We start from the raw sequence: 15,647 nt of genomic DNA, 5'->3' as shown, positions 1-15,647 counted from the left end.
GAATAACATTTCTTACTCCCAAGTTTTAGGGGTGCTGAGCCCCTTTTTAGGGGTGCTTCAGCACCCCTAAAAATGGGCTAGCCTCGCCCCTGGATTAAACGATCACTAATCCTAAAAGTAAAACAAAAAAAGTGTCAAATGCTATTCAGAATAAAGTTGAATAATTCTTATTGATAAATATGGTTATTTATTATTTTCAATAGAATACGTGTGTACATCTGCATGTTTGCGCATTGAATTGATATTCTAACACTGCCAATGTAAGACTTCATTGAAAATACATCAGAGGTATGTGTGGGGCCAAGTCACAGCAGATTGGTCGAACCGGCATCAGTGGGCGTGGTTATTTACAGTGACTGAACCGCACTGAACCGGGAAGTAAACATTGAAAAGAACAGCGATAACGGATCAGTGGCGAGTTATGAAACCATGTTATGTTACCGAGTTATGAAACAGCGAGTTATGAAACCTTCTTTCGTCAGCTGATATCCTGGTCAACCCTTTCTACCCACGCAGAAGCGCCCACGGCCTGTGGGGGTCTGAGGCGGAACCTTTCAAAGCTCCAACGAGACCCAGAAGGAATCCATCACGTCCTCCTGCAGGAGGTCTGACAGCAGGAAGTTAGTTCGGGAATCTGCTTTCTGGTTCCTCTCGAAGCGCCGCCAGTTCCCCCGAGCTGAGTGTGTGTGTCCGGGCCGGGCAGCTGTGATGGGGGCCCAGGGCTCCGTGCCGGAGGGGGTTCATGTGGTGGTGGTCGGCGGGGGGTTCGGAGGCATCGCGGCCGCCCAGCAACTGAAGTCCAGCGGTGTCAGGTTCACCCTCATCGACCTCAAAGACGCGTTCCATCACAACGTCGGCGCGCTGCGCGCCTCCGTGGAGGACGGTAGTTATATCAACGATGATGATATAGTAATGTGTTGATACTGATTATTTATTTGCATATCAGCTGCTTACTTTCAATCCTACGTTACTGATGTTTTACGTGATGAAAAACGCCGGTGTAATCATCTGGCCAAACGGGATCTGGAATGAGGTTGTAAATGGATGTTACTCATGTTATAACAGATGGATGCAGAGCACCGTATTATGGGCTGTTCATCTTCATGATGATGGTTATTATGGGTTGTTCATCCTCAACACGACGACGATGCGATTATTATGGGCTGTTCACCCTCAACATGCAATGATGATGATGGTTATTATGGGCTGTTCAACCTCAACATGATGATGATGATGGTGATGAATGATGGTTATTATGGGCTGTTCCTCAGGCTTTGCCCAGAAGACCTTCATCCCCTATGCAGAGACGTTTGGAGAGAGCTTCACCCAGGGACGGGTGGTGCTGGTGGAGCCAGAGGGACAGAGGGTGGTGCTGGAGGACGGGCAGGTGGGTAGGGTGGAGGAGGAAGATCTGAAGGATGGAATTATTGATTGATTGATTGATTGATTGATTGATTGATTGGGGATCTGAATGAAGGATTGATTAGAGAGGGTGTCTTCCAGGAGGTACCCTACTCCCACCTGATCCTCTGCACCGGTACGGACGGCCCCTTCCCGGGGAAGTACACCAGTCCCTCCTCCACCCGGACCGCCGTCCAGAGGTACCAAGACCTCCTCCAGCAGGTGACGTAGCCCGCAGCCCCGGAGACACCAACTACACTCTACAAACTAGCCCCAAACACTAGCCCAAGGACACACTAGCCCACACAAATACAGCCATCAAACACTGTAAACACTAGCCTTAAGTCTTCCCTAAGTGTAAAAGTGTGTGTGTGTGTGCGTGTGTGTCTGTGTGTGTGTGTGTGTAGATCCAGGCCGCGGGGTCGGTTCTGGTGGTGGGTGGGGGGGCTACGGGAGTGGAGATGGCTGCTGAGATCAAGACGGAGTTCCCAGACAAGAAGGTAGGAATGTCCTCCAGCCCCAGGATGTATTCTGTACCCCTCTATAGGGCTGGTCTTCCAACCCCAGGATGTAGTCTGTACCCCTCTATAGGTCTGGTTCTCCAGCCCCAGGATGTATTCTGTACCCCTCTATAGGGCTGGTCTTCCAACCCCAGGATGTAGTCTGTACCCCTCTATAGGTCTGGTTCTCCAGCCCCAGGATGTAGTCTGTACCCCTCTATAGGGCTGGTTCTCCAGCCCCAGGATGTAGTCTGTACCCCTCTATAGGGCTGGTTCTCCAACCCCAGGATGTAGTCTGTACCCCTCTATAGGGCTGGTTCTCCAGCCCCAGGATGTAGTCTGTACCCCTCTATAGGGCTGGTTCTCCAACCCCAGGATGTAGTCTGTACCCCTCTATAGGGCTGGTCCTTCAGTCCCAGGATGTAGTCTGTACCCCTCTACAGCTCTACGTGTTCATGAGGGTCCTAAAGGTGTTTCTCCCGGCAGGTGGTCCTGGTCCATTCCCGGATCCCCCTGGCAGACCCGGGCCTGCTGGCCAGCGTCAGGCAGCAGGCGAAGGAGGTCCTGATGGAGAAGGGGGTGGAGCTGGTTCTGGGTGAGACTTGGGGCGGGGCTTTAGACCCCTGATCACCACCAGTATCTGTCTGAAGGCCGTGGGGAATGAGTCCTTCTCTGGCTGCTGGCAGGCCAGAAGCTGTTAGATCTGGAGGGGGTGGAGCTGAACGTGACCCGGAGGAACCAGCTCCTGACCACAGACGAGGGCACGGAGATCAGGGCCGACCTGGTCATCAGCTGCACCGGGCAGAGGGTCAACTCTGCTGCCTACGCATCCGGTCTGGGTGAGTCTAGACCACCACCCCCAGACCCCACAGCCTGGGTGAGGCTAGACCACCGCCCCCCAGACCCCACAGCCTGGGTGAGTCTAGACTACCATCCCCCAGACCCCACAGCCAGTCTAGACCACCACCCCCCAGACCCACAGCCAGTCTAGACCACCACCCCCCAGACCACACACTGGGTGAGTCTAGACCACCCCCCAGATCCCTAGAGAAGGTCCCTGATGAGGATCTAATACTGAACTCCTTGTTCTTCTCCAGCCGACTGGGTAGCAGAGGATGGATCTCTGAAGGTGAACCCTCACCTCCAGGTGGGGTCGCACCCAAACATCTACGCCATCGGAGACTGCGCCAACACCCAAGAGCCCAAGATGGCGTACCACGCCGGGCTCCACGCCGCCGTCGTCGTTAGCAACATCACCAACAGCCTATCAGGGAAGGATCTGTGTACCTACAGCACAGGTAGCATCTAGCTCCCAGCACTAACTCACACAGGTAGCATCTAGCTCCCATCACTAACTCACACAGGTAGCATCTAGCTCCCATCGCTAACTCACACAGGTAGCATCTAACGCCCATCGCTAACTCACAGGTAACATCTAGCTCCCATTGCTTACTCACACAGAAAGCAACAAGCTCCCATCGCTAACTCACACAGGTAGCATCTAGCGCCCATCGCTAACTCACAGGTAACATCTAGCTCCCATCGCTAACTCACACAGGAAGCAACAAGCTCCTAATCGCCAACTCACCAAGGTAGCAGCTATCTCCCAGCGCTAACTCACACAGGTAGCATCTATCTCCCGACGTTGGCATAGCCCTGCATTGTGTTGCTAGTTCACTGCACCGTGTTGCTAGGTAACTGTGTTGTGTTGCTAGGCAGCGTGACCATGCTGCTGGCCCTGGGCCGGGACGCGGGCGTGGGTCAGTTCAGCGGCTACCGCCTGCCGCGCTTCGCTGTGGTGCTGGCCAAGAGCAAGGACCTGCTGCTGTGGAAGAGCTGGAGGGAGATGGGCCAGACCGCCCCTTGACCCGGGAGAGACCCGCACCAGAACGACCCCCCTGAACCGGGCGAGACCCAGACCGACAGACCAGATCGCCCGTGACCGTGGAGACGGTTCTGACCTCTTCAGGTTCAGAGCTCAAATTGTGGCGACAGTTTGACCACTGGACCGATACTGTTCACCAAGTGACCTCTGCCTTGACCCCAGACCTGGTGGTGGTCTACCACCGGCCCCCTGCTCGGTGGACCGTAGTTTGGCTACATGCATCCCATGATCTTAAAACAGTTTGTCACATTATTGCACTTGAATAAACACATGGCAGATCAACGAGCCGGAGATGGGTGCCAAGCTTTACACTCAAATGTTCTTTATTACTTTTTTTTTCAAAACAATAAAATAGTTTCCAAACTTTAAATAAAATGTAACAGGAGCTTGATTTCAGATTGCTTCATTCATAACCTTGGTTACATTCAACAAGCTAAAGTCGGGCCGTGTGGCCGGCCTTCCATTGCTCTTCAATACTTGTTTGTTGTCATACTTGGTAGTTTTACAGTGCAGACAGTTTACATTCTGATTAAATCGTCTCTAGGGTTGAACAACCCCACCAACCCCCAGCAAACCAGGTCCTTCATAAAGACCAGTATATTCTCCATTTGACTTTTGGAAAGATTTTACCAGCAAGATGTGTAAATTATCTCCCCAAAACGTGTGAACAACTCTTAGTAAACATTTAGCACACCAAATTTGTGAATGCGTTCCTTACTTAGAACCATTAAAATCGGTCCTTAGTTGAGGTAGTAGATTGTGTATCGTTTTAAAAAAATGCCCACTAGAGGGCAGTGATGAGCGGAACACAGCGGCCCACGAGAGGGCAGTGATGAGCGGAACCCCGAGTAGCCACTGAATAAATTATTAAAGATTTAGAAAACAAACATAAGGACAGACGTGAGCCCGGGGAGAAGACCCAGCTCTTCAGAACACGCTTACGGATCGACCAGCGTCCACCTCCGTGTCGGGACGACCCGAAACGGAACTCCACCCAGAGAGCTCAGGGATGTAGAAGAACCGGTGGACCGAGAGCCGGCGCCGTGCCCTGAGAGCGCCCGCAGGCACCGCCCCCTCCTCTCAGCACTCCTCAGCCGCCGCACCGGTCAGACCGGTTCCCCGGGTAACGCAGCATCGCTCGGTTGCCAAGAAACACTTCAATGAGGCCATGAGTCTGGAATGTGAGTGGGTGAATGATGCAACGTCCCACCCCCACTGGGGGGGGGGGGGGGGGGGGGGGGGGGAGGGGAGGCAGGAAGGGTGCGTGTCGTCATGGCAGGTGAACTCAGCAGACCTGACACTGCTAAAAGGCTTGGCTATAAAACTGGAATACTGCAGAACCGGTTCCAACCAGACTGGTCCCGCAGCACCCCGCTGGTTGAGATTCTTTAAAAAGGTGAGGTCCCCTCCCGGCCCCTGGTCCCCCTCCCCGCGGGCCCTAGTCCAGCTTGGAGGTCTTGGGGCTCTTGGGGGTCTTGGGGGTCTTGGGGGCCGCGCGGCCCCTCAGGTAGGTCTGGTAGAAGAACTGGGTGAACAGCACCAGGTAGCTGAGGTACATGAGCGAGGCCCACACGATGTTGTCCAGGTGGGAGGGGCAGTCCCCGCTCTGCATCCAGCGGTACACCAGCGCGCTCACAGTCACGCCCATCAGCATCTGGCTGATCTGGGCGCTGGTGATCAGCATGGCCAGCGGGCGCGGCACGCGGACGCCTGCCGCGCGCGCCGCGTAGTACGAGTACATGAGCGCGTGCACCGAGAAGTTCATGGTCATGAACCAGCCGCCGCCGGCCACCGTGTCCTTGTAGGAGTACCAGGAGTACAGCAGCACCGTGATGTGGTGGTACCAGTGGAGGAAGATGAGGCGCTGCTTACGGAGCACGATGAACAGGGTGTCGCCTGGGGGTGGACGGCACAGACAGGTCAGCCAGGGGCAGGTAGGGGTTAGACAGCACAGACAGGTCAGCCGGGAGCAGGTAGGGGTTAGACAGCACAGACAGGTCAGCCGGGAGCAGGTAGGGGTTAGACAGCACAGACAGGTCAGCCGGGAGCAGGTAGGGGTTAGACAGCACAGACAGGTCAGCCGGGAGCAGGTAGGGGTTAGACAGCACAGACAGGTCAGCCGGGAGCAGGTAGGGGTTAGACAGCACAGACAGGTCAGCCGGGAGCAGGTAGGGGTTAGACAGTACAGACAGCTCAGCCAGGAGCAGGTAGGGGTTAGACAGTACAGAGACAGGTCATTAAGGAGCAGGTAGGGATTAGACAGTACAGACAGCTCAGTCAGGAGCAGGTAGGGGTTAGACAGTACAGAGACAGGTCATTAAGGAGCAGGTAGGGGTTAGACAGTTCAGAAGGAACATGGAGTCTGAAGGTATTTTAGGGGGAGTACAATCCATCCAACAGTCAGAAGATGATGGACGAACCAGAGGTCGGGGATCAGAGGGGAGGGCCTACCGAGCTCAGGAGCCTTGCTGAGGACGAAGGCGTAGGCCCAGAACTTGGAGACGGGAGCGTAGTAGAAGCCCTGGTCACAGATGGACCTCCTGAAGCCCCCGGAGGAGAGCACATAGAGCATGTACCAGCCAGTGCGGACCGCCCCCACGATGCTGAGAGAGAGAGACGCAGATTGGAAGAGCAAGTTCATCATAAAGCCTGCACAATTCTGACATTCCAGAAAGTGTACCAATATCCAGACGCTGATGTAACAAGGTTCTGCAGCTCAGGGATGGAAGGAGAGGTGAGGGAAGTCAGCCTGCTTCACTCCCTCTACCCGTCTGTCTGCTCCCCGTCTGTCTGCGGTCCTTACCTGAAGACAGCCAGGCCCAGGGACCACAGCACCAGCGGTCTCCTCAGGTTTAGCTTCGGCCGTTCCCTCATGAAGTGCTGCCCTCCGAACACCAGCACCGCATACAGAGCGCAGAACGCAAATGCCTTGGTCCTACAACACAAGGGTTAGAGGATCAGTCAGCGCAAGCAGGGGTTAGAGGATCAGCCAGACCCAGCAGGGGTTAGAGGATCAGCCAGACCCAGCAGGGGTTAGAGGATCAGCCAGACCCAGCAGGGGTTAGAGGATCAGTCAGACCCAGCAGCGGTTAGAGGATCAGCCAGACCCGGCAGGGGTTAGAGGATCATTCAGTGCCGGCAGGGGTGAGGACCAGGGGTCTCATAGTACAGGAATAGATTACCCCTAATAATTTCAGACTATCCGATTTAAATAATTTACAGCACTTGGCATTATGAATAGTTGTTTACAATATAACGGCAGTAATTGAAAGCATACGTGAGAAGGTAGAGGAGACAGTAGATCCACAAGTCAACAGAAGAAGGTAAATTAACGGCTCTACAATCTGCTCCTCAGCGGGCTCCCAGCTTGTTTACCTACGGATCAAATCAGTTCCCCGGCGACCAGCCCGTCGCTAGATTCGCCACACCTGTGGAATACCTGATGACGCACCATGACGGAGCGGGTCACTGGACGCCAGCTCCTCTCAGACCATATAGGCTACTAGGCTTAGTTTCGGTTCTCCCAGACGTGGCTCTGTAGACAGGCTTGAGCCAAAGTGAGCTACAAACCAGATTGAAATCAGAGCCGCGCGTCCAGATCAGGCGAGTCCTGAACGCAGGACCCAGATCAACAAGACTCAGTCGCTAAAGGACAGATGCCACCACGAGGGGACCGGGCTGTATTCCCCTGCCGTGCAGGTCACATTCCGACAGAAGGAGTCTCACCAGTGGTTCTGCATCCAGTCGATGGCGCTCCTTTCGTCGAAGCTCCTCTCGAACGAGTACTCGGAGAACGGGTAGTCCGTGCCGTTCATCGCTGCTGCTTCTTCCTTTTCTTCCTCTTCTTCTTTTTCTGCTGCTGCTGATCAGATGACACTAAGCCGAGCAGGTGGTTGTGTGTGTGAGAGTCTGCTGGCATCTGACCTCACCTGCTTTCCGACCCGCATAAAAGCCTATTAGCGAGGGGCGGGGCTTAAGCGCCAACCTGCCAGAGTGGGCGTGGATACAGACAGGTGAACAACGCCCCTCCACCACGCTGTCGAGGTGAGGAGTGGAGCACGAGGACAGGTAGTACAGCTCCTCAAACACCCGGTCATCTTCACCAGAGGTTAGGGTAACCTGGAAATGAGCAGGGGGGTCATTGGTGAAATACACACTGACACACACTGAGGGCATACAGACTGAGAGCACACACACTGAGAACATACACACTGAGACACACACTGAGAAAATACACACTGACACACACACTGAGGGCATAGCACTGAGAACTTACACACTGAGACACACATTGAGGCCATAAACACTGAGAACATACACACTGAGACACACACTGAGAACATACACACTGAGAACATACACACTTAGACACACAGTGAGAACATACACAGTGAGACACACACTGAGAACACACACACTGAGAACTGTTTTAGTATATACTACACGTGAACACTCCAAAAATAAACAAGATAACACTTTTTGCCGGGATTTATTTGTTTTTATTAGAGAACAGAGCGGGGCATTTTGCCATGAAAACAAATCCTGAGTTTGAGAACTCAATCACGGGATATTGCCCAATATCCCGAGGAAGCGAACCAATCAAATTGCGCCATCTTAGGAGGATCATGTGTAGCATATACCAAACAGTGATAGACTGGGGGAGACCAGGGGGGGGGGGATACCAGGGGATCTGTGTGGGGGGGAGAAGTGAAGAATGACCCATGAAACTATCATAATGCTGAATATTCATGAGCACCTCAGTGTCGTGGTTTCACCGCCCAAAAGCCCAAATAACGACTCAACATACTACCATACTGTGTGTGTGTGTGTGTGTGTGTGTGTCTAAGTGTGTGTCTGAATGTGTGTGTGTCTGAGTGTGTGTGTGTGTGTGTGTTTTTGTGTGTGTGTTTGCGTGTATGTGTTTATGTGAGTGTGTGTTTGTGTGAGCGGGTGTGTGTGTGTGTGTGTCAGTGTGCGTGTGTATAAGTGTGTGTGTGTGTGTGTGTGTGTGTGTGTGTCTAAGTGTGTGTGTGTGTGTGTGTTTAAATTCATGTTGCCAGGTTGGGTCAGTTCCCCTCTTTTCTCGGTTCTCACTGCAGGAGGGAAGAGTTTAACGTACACACACTGTAGAGCTGTAGTGCTTATAGTACTAGTAGAATTTCTACAGTAATTCTACAGTACAGTACTACAGTATTACTACTATGTGTATGCATACTATCTATATGTCTGTATGTCAGGGCTCCCTTGAAAAAGTGGCTAAAGATTTCATGGGACTCACCTGGATAAAAAGGTTAAATTAAAAAATATATATATATGGCTCTAGACCACAGTAACAACATAATACAACAGCGGTGACAGTAGCTGCACTACCTGTCTGTAGATGAGTACTAGTATGCGTGTCCTGTAGAGACCTGGTGAATGTCGCCCCCTGCTGGACGACCCCCCTCTCTCTCTCTCTATCTCTCTCTCTCTCTCTCTCTCTCTCTCTCTCTCTCTCTCTCTCTCTCTCTCTCTCTCTCTCTCTCTCTCTTTCTCTCACACTTAGTTTCTCACTCACTCAGTTTCTCACTCACTCACTCCGACTCTCCATCTCTCTAACTCACTCACTCTCCTGTGTATCGCAGTCAATTATTCATAATCACATTCTTTATTAATTATCTACTTATTTTACTGATAAGGAATTTCAAATCTCTAAATGGCTGCAGTCCTACAAGACAACACGTCGAGGGTAACGACTATTCACCACTTCATCCGCTAGTCACCTATGAGGCAATGCTGCTGCGGGCGGTGAGAGGGTGAACTCAGGGGACACCAGGAGAGGCTCTCCGGTCAGCTCATTTGCTACCCATCGGTTCCGGTGTCAGGGGTGAACAGGGAAACCGCCGAATCTACCGCCACTCCCACGGTTATATCAGTGACGTAACTAATCAATTAAGCAAACGTTATTCCGGTGTCGCGGACGCGCGCACGTCTCGTCCCGTGGAGCTCGAGAGGAGCTGTCCGTTCAGTACCCGGTCCGCTCCTCCTCCGCCACGCGCTTCGTGACGTCACCCACCGCGTCCGCACGCGGAAACCGGAGCCGACATAAATCCCACCGTCACCGGGAGCACCGGAGCCACCGGGCGACTGTCCGCCTTTCCCGGACCGGAGCAGGTCTCCCCTCGGCCAGGACCGGTGAATGGCCCGGTGTGTGCGGTGGCTTCGCCCGCTCGTCGGTGAGTTCCGTCGTTCTCCGTTCATGTGTCTCCCGCTCGGCTGTGAGGTAACCGGTGGGTTCCTTACGGTCCGCGGTCGTAAGCGGTGCGGCTCCTGGTTTACCGGAGACCGGAGGGCAGACGGACCGACGGCCGGGATAGGACTGACGGACCACTTTAGAATACTTTTCTGTCAAACAAAGTTAATAAGTTATTGAAGACACACACAGTCACACACACACACACACACACACACACACACACACACACACACACACACACACACACACACACACACACACACACACACTCTAGACTCTAGATAGTCAGCTATCATAAACGGATCCTCGTGTTTATTGTGAAACACTAAGATGGTAAAGTCTGCATCAATCCTCTGAGCCGCTGTATGTCAGGGAGGCACTGAGCGCTGGGTGGCACCACCACCATGTTGCATAAGTATTCAAAGTTGGGTCTAAGTTTTGCCAAACTGTGTATGTTGGAGTTTAATGATGAAGACCCAGGCAGCCTCAGACCAGGTCTGGAGGAAGGGGTTGGTGAGGCTGAAGTATCACTCCTCTTTCACATCTGATCGTCTGGTTCAGCCACCAGGGGTCCTGTCCAGAGTGGAAACACACACCTGAGGCTGGGGGCTAGAGGCTAGGACCTCAGACCTGAGGCTGGGGGCTAGAGGCTAGGACCTGAGGCTGGGGGCTAGAGGCTAGGACCTGAGGCTGGGGGCTAGAGGCTAGGACCTGAGGCTGGGGGCTAGAGGCTAGGACCTCAGACCTGAGGCTGGGGGCTAGAGGCTAGGACCTGAGGCTGGGGGCTAGAGGCTAGGACCTGAGGCTGGGGGCTAGAGGCTAGGACCTCAGACCTGAGGCTGGGGGCCAGTCTACAGGTCACTCTAGAGGCTAGTCAGTCTACAGGTAGTTTAGTCTACAGGTAAGTCTAGGTCAGTCTACAGGTACGTCTACAGGTTAGTCTACAGGTCATTCAGTTTACAGGTCAGTCTACAGGTTAGTCTACAGGTCAGTCAGTCTACAGGTCAGTCTACAGGTAAGTCTACAGGTTAGTCTACAGGTCAGTCAGTCTACAAGTCAGTCTACAGGTCAGTCTACAAGTCAGTCTACAGGTAGGTGGTGTTAAGGTAAAGACACTGAAGCACAGATTTAACCCCCTCTTTAACCCCCTCCCCCTCCCATCTGCCACACTCTGCTCTCTGCCCACCATTGGATGGCTGAGGAAGGCTGGTCTGAATCCCATCCTTTGATTGGCTGATAGTGGGAAATAGAGCTATGGGGGCGGGGTCCTCACAGACTTAAGCTGGGAGAGAGAGAGAGCGAGCGAGGTAGAGAGCGTGAGAGAGAGAGAGGATTACATTTGTATTAGAGACAGAGCTAGAATAAGGAGTGGACGTTTCCACGTTAACTTGTTTGTTGTTATAAAGATGAGAACACAAGGTAAGCTTTTCCCTTGTCCACTTTGTGTGTGTGTATATATGTGTGTGTGTCTGTGTGTGTTGGTTTGTGTATATGAATGGGCAAGCATGTACGCGTGTGTGTGTGTGTCTGTTTGTTTTTGTGTATGAAGTACCTGAGGTTGGAGAGTTGCATGCTGGGTAATAAGGGAATCCTATTATCTTTACTAACAGAAGCAGCAGAGTAACGCGAAGACTTTCATCTGTGTGTGTGTGTGTGTGTGTGTGTGTGTCTGTGTCTCTTTGCCTGTCTGTCTGTCTGTCTGTCTGTCTGTCTGTCTGTCTGTCTGTCTGCCAGCCTGTCTGTTTCCAGATGGACCAGGAGAGTAAGCCCTCAGCTCCTCAGCTGACCTAGAGCCCCCGGAGGTCAGAGGTCGCCCCCAGGGCATGACCCAGCCAGGCCAGGTCCTCCACCTCTACCTGGAGGTGCGCTCCCCAGGAGGAGGAGGAGGAGGAGGAGGAGGAGGAGGAGGAGAAGGAGGAGGAGGAGGAGGAGGAGGAGGAGGAGGAGGAGGAGGAGATGAGCAGTCAAATCCTCGGATGCTCCAAGGTCCTAGCCTCCCCCCCCCCCTCTTGCCGGACCCCCCCCCACGGACCGCCCCCCCGCCCCAGGACCAGCAGAGATCCAAGCCCCCTTCCCACTGACCCCTTGGCTCCCCACCCGGGAGCCCCCCCTACGGATCTGACCCCCCCCCGGAGCCGGCGCTGCCAGGACCCGGACCGGACAAGACTCCTCCCCCCTCCAGGGCCCCTCCCCCCCCGGGGAGGCCCCGGTGCGGGGGGAGGGGTGCTGTCGGCCCCGCCCGCCTCCCCCAGGCCGCGTCCTGAGGCGGGCCGGCGGTCTGTGGTCACCTTCAGCTACGTGCAGAAGGCCAACGTCCAGAGCCTGGACCCCCCCGGGACCCTGGACCGGTCTGGGACCAGGGACCACCCCGGGACCCTGGACCGGCCCGGGACCAGGGACCACCCCGGGACCCTGGACCGGTCCGGGACCCTGGACCACCTGGACCGGCCCGGTACCAGGGACCACCTGGAACGGCCCGGTACCAGGGACCACCTGGACCACCCCGGGACCCTGGACCACCCCGATTCCCGGGACCGGCCTGGGACCAGGGACCACCTGGACCGGCCCGGTACCAGGGACCGCCCTGGGACCCGGGAGCCGAGGTGGACGGCCGACCGGACCGACCCCCCCTCGCCGTGGAGGGGGGAGGAGCCTGACCGGATGGACGCCCCCTGGTGCCAGACCCCCCACGGCTCCCCCTATCGCAGCCGGACCGGCCCGGAGCCCCCACGGACCCCGGAGGATGGGGGCTCCCCTGCCCCCCGGCGTGGACCGGCCGGCCCCTGTCCGGGGGGCCGCAGCCCCAGTCTGCCCCGCCAGCCGGTGTCCCCCTGCGGAGGTTCCTGGGCCGGGTCCGGGTCCTGGTCCGGGCCCGGGTCCGGGGCTAGGGCCCCGGTCTCCCCGCGGGCCGCCCACACCCTGCCCTGCAGACCCCTGGCCCAGGACCCGGACCCGGCTACCATCAGCTGGTCCGGGGGGCCTCAAAGGAGCCCCATGCTGGACCGCCCCTCCTCCCCTGCCAGGAGGTCCCAGAACCAGGAAGCCCCACCCCCCTGGCTGGGGGACGAGAGCCCCCGCTTATCCAGCCGCTACCGGCCCCCATTGCATGCTGGGAGGCCCACTGACATCCAGCACCACATCCCTGCTAGCACTAGCACTAACTACCATGCTAGCTCCCCCTGCAGCATTAGCCCCCATGCTAGCCCAACGTTCAGCACTAACTACCATGCTAGCTCCCCCTGCAGCATTAGCCCCCATGCTAGCCCAACGTTCAGCACTAGCTACCATGCTAGCCCCCCCCGCAGCATTAGCCCCCATGCTAGCCCAACGTTCAGCACTAGCTACTATGCTAGCCCCCCGTTAGTCACTAGCTACCATGCTAGCCCACCGTTTAGCACTAGCTACCATGCTAATCCACCGTTAGGAGCTAGCTACCATGCTAGCCCCCCTGGCAGCATTAGCCACCATGCTAGCCCCCCCTGCAGGACGAGCTACCATCTTAGCGACACCAGCATGATCTGGAGTCACAGCGCTCACAATGGTCGCAGCACTGGTAGCAATAACATGCACCAACATGCTAGGAACAGCATGCGTCCTAGTGCTAGCAGTAGCCCTCACAGGTCAGTCTATTCACCCCAAGGCTACAGCATCGCTAGTGATGCTAGCAATGCTAGAAGACCATCTGCTAGCAGCCGGAGCACCTCCCCCGCTAGGAGCCCTGAGGTAGCTCGTAGGCTAGCGAACAGGCTAGCCCTGGAGGCGTCCCGGTCCTCCCTGTTCACCGAGCGCCGCAGCCCCCCCCCTGGGGACCCACCGCCCGACGGCCCCCTGGTGGAGGGGCTCATCCAGGGAGCAACCCCGCCCTGGGCCTCACCCCCCCGTACCCCCCAGGACCCGGCCCCCCTGCTGAGAGCAGAAACAGACCCGTCGGGACGTGGGAGGACCCTCTGTCCAGTGGGGGGAGGCCAGGACCCCTGGAACCAGCACCCCGCCCCCTCCAGCCACGCCCCCTCCGGCCACGCCCCCTCCAGCATCGCCCCCTCCAGCCACGCCCCCTCCGGCCACGCCCCCTCCAGCCAAGCCCCCTCCAGCCACGCCCCCTCCAGCCACGCCCCCTCCGGCCGCGCCCCCTCCAGCCAAGCCCCCTCCAGCCACGCCCCTTCAGGCCACGCCCCTTCAGGCCACGCCAATCCAGCCCTTCAGTCTCCTCAGTTCAGGGGGGAGGGGGGCTCCAGGAGGCTGCTGCCCCCTAGAGAAGAGGCTCCTCCAGGGGGCCTCTCCCCCCGAGACCTGGACCCGGGGACCCCCCCTGAATCCGGAGGGGGGGCGGGGCCCACTCCTCACACAGAGGAGGGGGACGGAGGAGGAGGAGCGGAGGGGCGGAGGAGAGGGGCGGGGTCCTCCTCCCAGAGCTCCAGTGGGGTGACGGGCAGCGTGTCCGCCAGCGGGGGGGGCGGGGCCTCCCAGACGGACGCGGAGGGCAGTCTGTCCCCAGAAAGCTGCAGCCAGTCCAGTCAGCGGAGCGACACTCCCACAACACCACAGGTGGGGAGGGGTCTCTGTTAATAGGGGGGTGGGGCTGTGCTGATGGGCGGGGTCTATGTTAATAGGGGGTGGGGCTGTGCTGATGGGCGGGGTCTATGTTAATAGGGGGGTGGGGCTGTGCTGATGGGCGGGGTCTATGTTAATAGGGGGGTGGGGCTGTGCTGATGGGCGGGGTCTATGTTAATAGGGGGGTGGGGCTTTGCTGATGGGCGGGGTCTATGTTAATAGGGGTAGGGGCTGTGCTGATGGGCGGGGTCTATGTTAATAGGGGGGGTGGGGCTGTGGTGATGGGCGGGGTCTATGTTAATAGGGGGTTGGGTACAGCAGACCTCTGACCGTGTTCTTCAAAGTCTACTTCTCTGATCCGCAGAGCGAGACCGCCCCAGACCTGAGTGCACGATCCCAGAGGATCGCTCAGGCCAAGTGGGAGTTCCTGTTCGGAGTTTCCACCCAGGACACCGGTGGCCCTACAGGTGGGTCTACTGGTTCCACTGGTAGCCTCCCAGTTGGACCACAGTCTGCAGCACTAACAACCCTTCTCTCCTGCAGACGGCCGCCCTCTGACCCGCCCCCCCCCCCACTCCCTCCACCTGAAGCTGACCAATCAGCAGAGCGGCTGGGAGCTGGAAGGTCAGAGGTCATCGGCACAGCAGCAGCAGGTGCAGCATGTCCAGGTGGAGCTGGTGACCCTCAGCCCGCCTGGCTCCTCCCCCAACGCTGGCTCCTCCCCCAACACCGGCGTCATCCGGCGGCGCATCACTTACTCTGAGACCGACCTGGACGCCGTCCCGCTGAGGTGCTACCGCGAGACGGATCTGGACCAGGTAGGACCTGTCACGCAGACGGACCTGTCATTCACCATCACCTGTCACTCACCATCACCGTTCCCTTACCTCGACCTGTCACTCACCATGACCCCCGGTCACTCTGCTCTAAAGAGTCACTCCGGTGACACCATGTTGATTTTATGGTGATTTCACAGGGTGCACTACTGCACTATGATAAAAAGTCCCCTTTTATTGTTGACCTATGGCAGTGTGTTTCGCCCCCTGAAGGATCTGTCGGCTCCCCCCCCCAGGTG

At 56.5% G+C, this 15,647-nt stretch overlaps 2 protein-coding genes across 2 annotated transcripts; one reads left to right on the top strand and one right to left on the bottom strand.

The window, feature by feature from the left end:
- The first annotated feature begins 367 nt into the window (after positions 1–367).
- Positions 368–3,938, top strand: aifm2 (AIF family member 2). Its single transcript, XM_079729824.1, has 8 exons — positions 368–883; positions 1,272–1,387; positions 1,504–1,623; positions 1,809–1,901; positions 2,388–2,496; positions 2,588–2,740; positions 2,999–3,199; positions 3,617–3,938. Exons 1-8 carry the CDS (start codon positions 709–711, stop codon positions 3,766–3,768), a joined length of 1,119 nt encoding a protein of 372 aa, XP_079585950.1. The 5' UTR covers positions 368–708; the 3' UTR covers positions 3,769–3,938.
- Positions 3,939–4,091: 153 nt separating this feature from the next.
- On the bottom strand, positions 4,092–7,693 carry LOC307071001 (very long chain fatty acid elongase 6-like). Its single transcript, XM_079729825.1, has 4 exons — positions 7,513–7,693; positions 6,590–6,721; positions 6,238–6,389; positions 4,092–5,682 (listed from the first exon to the last, which is right to left on the bottom strand). The coding sequence occupies exons 1-4, from the start codon at positions 7,599–7,601 to the stop codon at positions 5,225–5,227; spliced, it is 831 nt and encodes a 276-aa protein (XP_079585951.1). The 5' UTR covers positions 7,602–7,693; the 3' UTR covers positions 4,092–5,224.
- Positions 7,694–15,647: the final 7,954 nt, after the last annotated feature.

Source organism: Pollachius pollachius, assembly GCF_949987615.1.
Source record: "Pollachius pollachius genome assembly, chromosome: 2".
In the NCBI taxonomy this organism is placed as follows: Eukaryota; Metazoa; Chordata; class Actinopteri; order Gadiformes; family Gadidae; genus Pollachius; species Pollachius pollachius.
This window is presented reverse-complemented; position numbering and strand designations above follow the sequence as displayed.

Excerpts from the sequence above, each read along its gene's own strand:
- LOC307071001 (XM_079729825.1), bottom strand. The coding sequence starts at position 7,601 with ATGAACGGCACGGACTACCCGTTCTCCGAGTACTCGTTCGAGAGGAGC. Across the intron at positions 6,722-7,512 it reads GACTGGATGCAGAACCACTG|GACCAAGGCATTTGCGTTCT; the intron begins GTGAGACTCCTT and ends CTTGTGTTGTAG. Across the intron at positions 5,683-6,237 it reads CAGCAAGGCTCCTGAGCTCG|GCGACACCCTGTTCATCGTG; the intron begins GTAGGCCCTCCC and ends GTCCACCCCCAG.
- aifm2 (XM_079729824.1), top strand. The coding sequence starts at position 709 with ATGGGGGCCCAGGGCTCCGTGCCGGAGGGGGTTCATGTGGTGGTGGTC. Across the intron at positions 2,497-2,587 it reads GGGGGTGGAGCTGGTTCTGG|GCCAGAAGCTGTTAGATCTG; the intron begins GTGAGACTTGGG and ends GGCTGCTGGCAG. Across the intron at positions 2,741-2,998 it reads TGCCTACGCATCCGGTCTGG|CCGACTGGGTAGCAGAGGAT; the intron begins GTGAGTCTAGAC and ends GTTCTTCTCCAG.